This window comes from Alnus glutinosa, chromosome 8, assembly GCF_958979055.1.
Source record: "Alnus glutinosa chromosome 8, dhAlnGlut1.1, whole genome shotgun sequence".
In the NCBI taxonomy this organism is placed as follows: Eukaryota; Viridiplantae; Streptophyta; class Magnoliopsida; order Fagales; family Betulaceae; genus Alnus; species Alnus glutinosa.
This window is the reverse complement of record NC_084893.1, coordinates 18,840,965-18,853,096: the sequence shown is the minus strand read 5'-3', so window position 1 is coordinate 18,853,096 and position 12,132 is coordinate 18,840,965. Positions and strand designations below refer to the sequence as shown.

General features: G+C 38.0%; 1 protein-coding gene across 3 annotated transcripts in view; it reads right to left on the bottom strand.

The window, feature by feature from the left end:
- LOC133876014 (SH2 domain-containing protein B) overlaps positions 1 to 7,937 on the bottom strand; it is a 29,947-nt gene extending 22,010 nt beyond the window's left edge. For 2 of the 3 annotated variants that reach the window (XM_062314310.1, XM_062314311.1), the window contains exons 1-3: positions 7,653 to 7,936; positions 4,895 to 5,086; positions 56 to 265 (exon numbers count right to left, since the gene is read on the bottom strand). In XM_062314310.1, coding sequence (XP_062170294.1) covers positions 56 to 265; positions 4,895 to 5,086; positions 7,653 to 7,796 — 546 coding nt within the window. In that variant the 5' untranslated portion in view covers positions 7,797 to 7,936. Of the gene's footprint in view, positions 1 to 55; positions 266 to 4,894; positions 5,087 to 7,652 lie in introns of all 3 variants that reach the window. The other variant, XM_062314309.1, reaches the window with a different exon arrangement.
- Positions 7,938 to 12,132: the final 4,195 nt, after the last annotated feature.

Below are 12,132 nucleotides of genomic sequence, written 5' to 3'. Positions count from 1 at the left end.
AAAAAAAAAAAAAAAAAAAAAACAATTGGGGATTCAAGAACTAAACTGCACAAACCTTTTCATGGTGATCCTTAATAGATAAAGTTGGAGGCAAAACTTCTACATTGTGAACATAACCCTGCAGACTGTCACCATCTACACCATTATTGGCCAAATTTATCTTCCTTAAACTACTTGAAGTCGAATCTTTGTTAACTAAGGAATACAGACGCTTCTCTTCCACAACCTCTCCATCAATATGAAGCTGAACAAAATCTGTAGAAACCTGAAGTGAACACATCAATAATAAGCATCTCATTGACTCTGAAAAGAACACAGAATATCACATTCACTAATATTAGTGAGGTACACCTGAACTGCTTACTCTACACACAGGGCATTTGCTCAGTAACAGCTTTCGGCGAAATGTGTAATTCTTTTGTGTGGCTTCAATAATTGAAAAACATGCTCTCTCAACACTTTTGTTATAGCCCTGTTCCTGCTCTCTCTCTCTCTCTCTCTCTCTCTCTTCTCCATCTTGTTTTGTCTTCAATTTCATGTTCCCTCTTTTTTATCTAGAGCTTCTACTTTTCTTTTTTCTGGTTTTTTCTTTTTTTTTTCTTTTTTGTGCGGGTGGGGGTTCCGCATACCTATCAAAACTTTTTCTGTATCCTCAATATTGAGTATCATCTATTCATGTTACCTTTTAAAATTCCAAATCATCCAATATAGAATTATCAGGATTCCCATGAATTTTAGGTTCCATAACATCTCTTGCTAGAAATGGCGTTCTACCTTTATTTTATTTTCTTTTACCTTTTTCAACAGAATGCTAAGCTAACAGGCCAAAATATTCAACACTTTGGCTTTGTAGCAGTTTGAACTTGGTCATGACTGTCCTTGCAGATATATGTAAGATGTATATATACCACTGAAACATGCGCCAAACTTCACAAAGTTCGTTTGTTCTTGGACAAGTATATGACATGTTAATGCACATCCTAAGGTAGTTCTTTTTCCTTTGACCGCTTGTTGGGAAAGATCCTATTTGTGAAGAACCTTGTAAAAAAGAAACGTGTATTTGTTGACTGGTGGGGTATGTACAAATAAAATAGGAGGGTGGCGGATCATCTTCTTCTAGATTATGGTTTCCTGTTCTTGTAATGCCTTCCACCAGTATTTAAATTTATTTCACTAAACCATTCTTTTACACCCCAAATTATTAACGCACATGACACATTGTCAAAGGACTCAACCACTCAAGATAATTCTCATCCTATCCATGAGTCTAGTGATAAAGAGATAAGGGATAAGAGCATGAAGAGATAGGGATAGGAAGACATTGTAATCTAATATAACTCAAACTCAATGTATAGATGAGGTAGAGTTCTACTTCAATATGAAGACATAGAAGAGGTAGAGGTATAGCTAATCTTATATATTGTAAATGCTATATATATCAATCAAAGCTCACTTAGATGAGCACAGTAAATCAGATTATACAGCAAGGGTTCTTGTGTTCTTTTACCAATCAAGGGAAAAAATGTTAAGATTTTCCACAAAAATATAAAAAATTAGAAAAACTTCAAAAAACATATTTGCAGCTCTAGAACATAATGAAAATAATCCAGCATATCGAGCTTATCCGCATAAAATCTTATTCCAAATTTTTAAATCATGTATTCTTCTGCATTTCCGTTCACTTTTGTCTAAACAGTGACTCATGAAAATTTCCAGAAACCATTGCTCTTAAGTATTATGCATCAAAGATGAAAATTCATAAACTCCAATATGTAGACAAGCTTAAGATGCAAATAAGAGAATAATACTTTTTCTCAACTCCGGTTTGGGTTGTCTTTGGTTATGTCTAGACAAGTAGTTGACTTGTATGCTTGTCAGTGGACTGCTAGCAACACTCGGAGTGCTGTTGTGTGGAAGATGGTGCATTCGTGCCTTTTAGGTGCCTATGGAGGAAAATGATGACAGAAGTTTTGAAGACCATGAGAGGACTTTGAAGGAGATTAAGTCTTTATTTTTCAACACCCTGTATCTTTGGAAAGCTTACTTTTATTTCTCTTTTTTTTTTTTTTTTTTTTTTTTCCTTTTTTATTATTATAAGTAAGCAAAGAAGTTTATAAAAAGTGTAAAGACACCCCTAAGCATACAAAAAGTACATAAAAAGACACCAAAACAGGAAAAAAGAGGGAAGAAAGGAAAAACACCGGCAAAACCCAAAAACAGGAGGAAACCCAAACACCTCAACATAACCAGTCCACAAAACCCAAAGACTATTACGTCACATTAGTAGCCCTCTTGCCTTGCCCCAGCTAAAACCAAAATCCCTGGCATCATAATTAATCCTGCACTCTAAGTTCTTCACTTCATGACTTCCTTTAAACTTAGAAGTGGAGACTGGAGCCTCTTGACACTGCTCCACATCAACTTGAGCCATAAAGTCTAAAAAGTCCTTCACATTCCCCTCGTGAGAGACCCCCAAAGTTTGAAAAAAGAAGCTAAGATCAATCACTGCCTCGGGAGGACCACCAATCTCTTCAAAACCACCTCCCCTCGAAGATTCACCCACCTCTGAGAAAGACAACAGAGGAGGACACCCAAGCACAAACTGGATCGAAGAGAGAGGAGACCCACCCACTTTTGATGGAGGAAGGACCAGGCCGCTTGGGAGAAGGAAGCCACGCCTAAGAAGAGGCTGACAGACCCCGTCTCGAAAAGGTGCAGGTGTAGACACAACCCCATCCCTCGCTGGTGCTGACAAGGGCTTGGCAGCAACCCCAAATAATGGCATAGAAGGAGCCATGGGAGCACATAAAGCCTCCGCAAGTAGATGCTCATCCAATCTGCCAACCTTATGCTTCCGAGAGTATCTAAGCATCGACTTGGATTCCAATAGATAAATAGGCGCTCCAAACTTCGACATCATTGGGAGAGAATAATGCAACCTTTCACCTAACGCATCCGCACCTGGAGCAGTTGCTGTGAACATCCAGGAACGTTGGACCAAACCCAACTAGAGCCAGAGACGGAGCCAGCTCTGGCAAGGCAAATTGGTCATGCTGACCAACTCTAGTGGACTTCCAGACAGCACCCAGCTCCAGCAACTTGGAAGTGGCCTCAGACGAAGACGATAAAAGAGGATCCCCACCGACAAGCCTCACCGAGACAGAGGCAGCCGTCACAAGCCCACCAATGCCAAGATCTAAACACATCAACAAAACAACGAGATCCAGGCCCACCGTAGAGGACATTTTTGAACCCACAACGAGATCCAGAACTAGAGCAGAGGACACCGTCAAACCCGAAGTAGACCCACTGCCGGCCAAAGTCATAAAGGTCGAAGCTGCCGGCACTCCTTCTCCAACACGTGAAAAGCGCCAGACCCAGATCTCCAACTAACCCGGAAGCAGGGTCAGAAGTCTTGGAAGAGGCCTTGGAGCCCAAACACCTGGACCCAACCCGAAAATGAGCCCTTCTTAAAACTGCCTTAGCCCTTTTAAACATCCAGCCCACCACTAAACAACTCGCCTTGTGTTTAAGACCAAAATGCTTGAGGCCCAACCTTAGCAGGAGCCTACTTGCCCAAACGAACCACTCCCCAAAAAGCTCGAGAAGGTTCCTGAAAACACTTCCCTTCTCTTTCTTTGAAAGGTCACCATCACCCTCTGAAACATTGCAACACGCCAGAGCACTCCTGGAGCCATCAATAGCACAAGGGGTATTGCTTAGAGGATAAAGCGAATGCTTCTCCGAAGCATAACAATCCACTGGCTGCCGTTCCACCGCCAAGCAGTCCATCCCCACCGGAAAATGCTTCTCCGAATCACCCCAAGCCACCGCCTGCCGCGCTTCTACCAGCTCTGACACAACATATGCAGCATTGCGCTGCTTCCTGACGCCCTTGACAAAGACAGGAGCCGCCATACACACTACTTCCGCGAGCAACAAAGACCCAGATGCCTTACCCATCGTCTTCCCGGCCTCTTCAAAAAAAGCCGAGACTTTAGACAACTTGCCAGAGACACGACTCCAACCCCACTCACCACAACCTTCGGGAAACAGAACCAGACCTTTCCGGCCACCCACATCATAGACCGCCACCTCCAAGAAACGGCCGACACTATTCTCACCTCTTCGCATGATGGTCACCTTAGACCCCTCCCCTCCCTATAAGACTTCGATCTACAAGTGCCAGGATTACGCAAAGCCTCTTCAAGCATCAACAACAGCCACACGATGCAACAAGATCCCAAAAGGATCAGCCCTACGAAAGCTTTCTGCTTTTCCACTACTCTGAGCTTTGCAGTCCCAAGCCCCGCCGAGAACAAAAACAACTTAGCCTCCACATAGAACCGGTTCTCCATATCCCCATGACCAAAATACTTATGCCAATTCATGGCTCTGCCATGATAATTATGGTTGATTGAAGACTATTCATGCTGGTTTGTCGTGATCATTTCATGGATAAAAGGGTCTAAGATGCTTGAGAGAGAGAGATAGAGAGTCAAATCCTTTTTTATTTCTTCTTTGGTGATTAGTTATCATGATTTTCTTGTTCTTTTTGCTCCTACTAGTTAGGTGGTTTCTCTTCTATACTACTTGTATACATGAGGGCACCTTACGCTTTCAATGATATCTCAATAACTTAAATTATCAAACACGGGTAAAAGAGAACAATACATGTCAAAAAAAGAAAATAACCACAGAAATTAAGAGCATGGATGAAGTAACACCAATACAGTTCAGCTCCCTTATCCCTAACAATAGATAATCATTTAGAGAAAATTATTGCACAGATCATCTCACAATGTTAGATAAACCCGCACCAAAAAACCAAAACAACAACAACACCAACCATATGTTGACAAAGGGGAATCTCTAACTATTCAATATCACAAACCTCACATCCAACATGAATCCATTTTTCAAAAGGAAACTCAATCTTCATGGATGCATGTGGAACTTTGGTCCAGGAAGTGGAATTTGCAGGATCAGGAGCTTCTTTGTGCAAGAGAAGCAATGGCAGAAGCATCATTCTCTTCTTTTCATCTAGAACGATAAAAGGAGCACCGCCAATGCCAGCTGAGTGCACCTGTATACTCAAGTGCACGTTATCCACCAATTTATTGTCAGAGTTTAAAAAATAAATAATGAAAAATAAAATCTACTAGAGTAACAATAATTGGGCATTAAAAATGTACTGTCATATGTGAATGATAACAACCAGAAACCTTAACCCTTTGAGACGAAAACATCTTACAACATTGGAAATATAGATAAATTCTTTAATTTTGCAGACTGAAATAGTTTGTAGAGAACTCTTAGTCCTGATCCTCACTCATATGTTCCATTCCTTATAAAAGTGATAATCCTAAAATTTATGAGGGTTATTCAACTGCTTAATATATGGTTTGCGCTGGTGAATTTGGAAAATTCTTGTAGTTCTATACAGTGATAATCATATAAAACCATAAGAAACAGTCTTTACTACAGTGATTTGCTTGTTGTCTAATTACAGAAAAACATCCAAATCTAAAAAATACCCTGAATGGTAAACAACAGATGTGATAGGATTAAAGTAAGGATGGATAAACACCAATTGAGTGCATTTGGAGGAACTAAAAGAACACTTTCAAGTGCTTACCAAGTACTAATATTCCTCAATACAGAATAAAATGCAGTACTACCAAAACAGAATACGCACAAATTTTCCCAGTGGCAAATCAAAAGAACAAGAAAGAGGAAATGAGAATTTAAAAGACATAAAGTAGTCTTCATATGGGCATAACAAATGTGAATCCACTCCATTGTCGATTTTGATTCATTAATGGGACCAATGCAGCACAGAAACTGACAGGCAAGAAGCATAGGCACATGAGTTGGAAAGAAGCAGCAATGAGTCAGACCTGATCTAGCACTTAAAGAGTTAAAGTATATATGAACTCACTCTTCCATACAGAAGTAATTCCTAACAAAAAACACAAACGGTTTACCTAGACACAACTAAATTCAACAATAGACAGGCATCTAAGAATCAGGTAAATGTTGCTTGTCAATTAATGACTGTTTTTAAAAGGAAAAAAGATAGATAATATGGATGAAAAAAGTTGAGGGGGGGGGGGGGGCAACAGTACTAAAAGTGGAGGATATACAAGAGCCATAGAGGCTTAAATATGAAACATGCGCCTTTTTGCACTGACAGGAGAATAGAGCATTAATTTCAGTAATGTGCTTTGGGTGAAGTCAGGCCCAAAGAATTGGACATATTGACATATTCAAAACTGAAGATTTTGATACGGAAACATGAAAGAAAAACAGAGGGAAATCTGGAACCTAATCAAAACTGGAATTTTCATGATATTTTCTGAATAGATTGAAATGTACAAATAAATTACAATTTAATCCCATGGAATATGATGCAATAAAAGCTAGTACTTTAATTAACCAGGAAACTTATGGAGTTTTACACAAGAGTCAAGTGATAATTGAGCACTACAAACTGCAATGGACATTTATTTGCACTTTACTAACCAAAAAGATCTAAATATCTGATGTTCCTGACTGATCCACAAAAGTGCAAAAGAAGGACATGAATGCATTGGTGAAAAAAAAAAATAGAGAGAAGACCTATCTAAAACACAAACTACGAAAATTAAATTTTGATCAGATAACTGAGTTCAGATGCATCTGATACGTGCAAAACAGCTAAATATCCCTTATTCCTAAAACTAAATCAAGGAAAACACGAATGCACAACAAATTATAAATGGCATGGTAACAAACTGAGAACTCATAAATAAGAAATGGGTTTGTTCCTAAGGAAGAACAAGGAGAATTGGATGCCACAATGAACTTCAAAATGCAGTTGAATACCTCAGGAGAAACGAAAGTTTTTTCCTAAATAAGGAAGAACACAGCAGATTAAAGCCAAAATGGATTTCAAAATGCAGTTGAATAACTCAGGAGAAACGGAAATTTGCTGTTTTCCTACAACTAATCCACACAAATAAAAAACATTGAACAAGCTTATAGCATAGCTGACCAATAAAATATCACGAACCATAAAGTACGGAGACACATAAATAGGGTTGGCAATTTTGACACGACCCGCGAATCCGACACGAACACCACGCGAATATATAGGGTTTGGGTTTAGGCAATAGCCTGTTTATGACCCGTCAGCCCGTTTATGACCCGCCAACCTATTTATGACACGTTCATAACCCGTCAACCAGTTTATGACATGTTTACGACACGTTTATGACACATTTTTTTTACGAGATTAGCTAAATGGGTTGACCCACCAACCCGTTTTGCCAAGCCTACACATAAACACATGCATCAAACCATAAATTACAGACACAAACACAAGATGTTGATATTGTTCCACTCCAGCACTGGTAAGAGAGGTTACACTGCAATAAACTTGAAAATTCCAGTTGGGTATCTAAAAATTCTGGTACTATTTGCCGTAACCATGTAGCAAATTCACAAAAATGAAGAAAAGACAAGTGATCATTAGAAAGAACCCACAAAATAACATAAAACCCAACAATTGCACAAAAATGAGAAAACGGGTATTTTCCAAGCAGTAAACTGGATTAAAGAATTAAAAGAAAAAGAAGCAAAGTAAGAAAATGGGCAGATAGAGTAAAGACCTGTTGAACGATTGTAGCAGGGAATGCAGTGGAGTTCACAAGGTAAACCCAAAAGCAAAGAGAGAAAGTCCCTTCTCCTTCAATTTCCACTCTAAAATCCTTCAAAAGCGAGTACTCTCCACACTCTACCACCTCATTACCCATGATTTTCGTCCCTCTGAATTCTGATCAAACAGGCTCAAGAGGGCTTCTTTACTCTTTGCCAACGTTTTCAAAGAAAAACCTTAAACCCCCCACCAACTCTTGTGGATGTTTGTTGACGGCTGTTACTTGACGGTTGGTATATTGGGTTCCGGTTCTACTTTGAAAAGTGCGTTACCGAGTGAGCAAGAAAAGGTTAACCGCCTGTTTGGATTGAAACTTTAAAAAGTTTTTTTTTTTTTTTTTTTTTTTTTTTTTTTTTTTTTTTTTTTTTTTTTTTTTTTTTTAATGTGACTCTTCATATTTAGTTTTTTTTTTTAAAAAAAATAATAATAATAATTTTTTTTTTATAAGTAATTACAATTTATAAAAAATAATTGCAGAGGGGCGCAACCTTTATACACGGAAAGAATACAAGAGAACCTCTAAAATAGACAAACAGAGAATAATTTCAAAAAGTCTACATAAGTTAAAACATTCAAGCTATGATGGGACGCTATCCAAATATATAATGTATTAAGCAACCGCTTCTGTAGCTCCATCATAGATGTCTCTACATCTTCAAAGAGCCGTGCATTCCGCTCCCTCCAAATACACCACAATAATCACAAATGAGTTAACCGCCAAGCTTCTTTAGCACAACCATACCCAATCGCCACCCCCCAACTATTCAACAACTCCAACACTGTTCGTGGCATAACCCACTCTACCCCAAATAAAATAAGAATGTAGTTCCAAAGATCGGGGGCGATTTTGCAGTGAAGTAACAAATGATCAATAGACTCCCCACTCTTCTTACACAAACAACACCACTCAATCACTATAACATTCCTCTTACGCAAGTTATCATGCGTCAATATTTTGCTCAAAGCTGCTGACCATACGAAGAAAGCCACCCTTGTTGGAGCCTTAACACGACATATATTTTTCCATGGAAAAGATGGGCCATCTTTCCTAATAAGCTCTTCATAGAAGGATTTCACCTCAAATAAACATTTTTTAGAGGGATTCCACACTAACCTATCACCCTCTCCATGTTGAGCCGAAATGGAGTACAGTCGATCGAAGAAAGAAAGGACCATATCCATCTCCCAATCCTGGATTTGTCGCGTAAAAAGAACATTCCACTGAATAACACCATTATGAACAGCCAAATTATCCACCACCATCGCATCTTTGTTCCTCACTTTACTAAAAAGAGCTGGAAGCATTGCTTCAAGGATCTATCCCCAAACCACCAATCATGTCAAAAACTAATATGTGATCCATTCCCCACCTCAAAATGAACAAAGTTGCAAAACTTCTCCCACCCCCTCCTAATATGTTTCCACACATCGACTCCAAAGGAACCTGACACCTCTTTCGAACGCCAACCACCCTTGAGGCTCTCAAATTTTGTATCAATCACCAATCGCCATAAAGCCTCTCTCTCCCTACCATATCTCCACAACCATTTGCCCGAAAGTGCTCGATTAAACTGGATGAAATTGTGAACTCCCAACCCACCTAAGTGCAATGGAGTACAAATCCTATTCCATTTCACTAAATGAAATTTGACCTCATCCCCAATGCCACCCCAAAGAAAAGCCTTTTGAATATTATCAAGTCGATTAGCTACCCTCATTGGAATAGGAAACAACGACAAGAGATAAGTAGGAAGGTTGGAAAGCGTACTTTTAAGAAGAGTCAGCCACCCACCCTTTGACAAATACATACTCTTCCATCCAGCCAACCTCCTTTCCATTTTCTCAAAATAACACCATTCCAAATAGACACGTACTTGTAAGAAACACCCAATGGCAAACCCAAGTATGTCATAGGCAAAGAAGCAACCCGACATCCAAGTAAGTGAGCCAATCCTTCAACATCCTCTACCGCACCAATAGGAACAATTTCTGATTTTCCTAAGTTAATCCTTAAACCCGAAACTACCTCAAAGCAAAGGAAGATACACCTCAGATGGCGAATTTGTTCTTCTTGTGCCCCACAAAAAATCAATGTGTCATCAGCAAACATTAAATGGTTCACAACTAAGGCCTCAGGCTCCCTGGAGCCCATTGAAAACCCAGTCAAGTTGCCTTGATCCAATGCGGCACTCAGCATCCGGCTCAAAGCCTCCATAACCACCACAAACAAAAGAGGAGAAAGATGATCTCCTTGTTGCAAACCCCAAGAGCTGTTAAAGAAACCCGACGGGGATCCATTCACAAGAACAGAAAATCTCACCGTGGAAATATAAAACTGAATCCAAGCCCTCTATTTTTCCCCAAAACCACAATGATGCAACAAATATAGCAAGAAATCCCAATTTACATGATCATAAGCCTTCTCCAAATCCAACTTACACAGCAGCCATGGTCCCCTGATCGAATTTGACTATCCAGACATTCATTGGCAATAAGCACTGAATCCAAGATTTATCAACCACCTATAAACGCATTCTGAGTGTTGGAGATAATCTTGCCTAAAACTAATTTAAACCTGTTCGCGAGGACCTTGGAAATAATCTTGTAAATCCCCCCTACCAAACTAATAGGGCGAAAAGTCTCTCACATCCATGGCACCAGTCTTCTTTGGAATCAAAGAGACGAAAGTAGCATTAAAGCTCTTCTCAAACTTGCCTTGAGTGTGAAATTCTGCAAAAACATCCATAATGTCAGTTTTTAAAATATCTCAACACTTCTGAAAGAAAGCCATAGTGAAGCCATTAGGACTCGGCGCCTTATCTCCATTCAAATCCCTGATCACATCTCACACCTCCTTCTCCTCAAACTCTCTTTCTAGCCAAATGCTCTCCTCCGCATCAATGGATAAGAAAGATAGGCCCTCCACCCTAGGCCGCCAAGGACAATTCTCAAAATACAGATTGTTGTAATATTGGATTATATGCTCCTTCATCTCCACATAATTCCTAGAAATTGCACCATTTATAGTCAAAGAGCCTATTTGATTGAATTTACGATGCGAGTTGGCCACCCTGTGAAAAAGCTTTGTGTTCTTATCCCCCTCCCTCAACCACAAAGCTCTAGATTTTTGTCTCCAACTCATTTCCTCAAAAAGAAGAGTCTTCTCCAATTCTCTCGACATATCAATCTTTCAAACCTTTTCGTCCTCTTTTAGGCAACAACATTTTTCAACTAAATCCAGCTCTCGAATACCCTCCAATAATTCTTTCTAACAAAAACCATAAAAATGTCAAAATAACAGACTCTTTAACAAATATTAAACTTAACATTTGTCAAATTTTCTCTTTAAATTTAAAGAGCCAAAAAGAAAATATTATAATTTTCTTAATATTACTTTTTGCAAACCGTGCCAATGTTCTCCCTTTTTCTAATAAATAAAAACTGCTCCATGTGACAATGCTATTATGAACTAGTAAAAAATAGCATTTATTTAAAGTAAAGAAATATTTAGAGAGTTTGTTGTTTGATAGTTTAAAAAAGTGACTAGCTAAAACCCTTAAAGTTTTAAGAGTCAAATTTAGATAAATTATGCAAAGGTCATTGTGAATGTTCAAGAGAACTCACAATGGCCTCTTTAAATTTAGTTTTTCTTTATATTTTTAATAAAATCACAAATAGGCTCATATAACAGACTCTTTAGCAAATGTTAAATTTAACATTTGTCAGATTTTCTCTCTAGATTCAAAGAGCCAAAAAGACAAAGCTATAAGTTTTTTAATAATATTGTTTGCAACCCGTGCCAAAATAGAGAAACATAGTATTTATTTAACGACAATGGTATTCATGATAGTTATTGTGAACGATTAAAAAATAGTATTTTTTTTTTTTTAAAAAAAAAAAGAGAAACATTTAGTGATTTTATTGTTTGATGGTTTAAAAAGTGACTAGCTAAAACCCTAAAAGTAGATTTTTAGAGTTAAATTTAGAAAAATTATGAAGAAGTCATTATAACATATTGTGTCAAATAAAAAGTTTGCATGTTTGATAAAAAATTATAAAAGTACTTTTTTAACCTTTTTTAGTTTAAAAAGACTCAAAACGTACTTTCAAAAAAAAAAATTTAAATGATTTTTTTTTCTTTGAAACTCTTTTTTCCACCTCAATTCCAAAGATGCTTTAAGATATCCAATGACGGACAAGCACACCAGAATTGAAAGTACAAAAAGACAAGGAAATAGTATGAAGTGTAGAGAAATAAATTGACACTTATTAAAGTGCAATGTTGAGTAAAAGGGTGTCGCTTGTATCTTCTCATAGCATGTTTTATATTACATTGAAAAATAAAACTTTGGTCTACAAAAAAGCTTTGGAAAAACATTTTTAAAAAAGTTTTATTTTCAGGCTTTCTCTAAAATGCAATATTGGACTTTTTT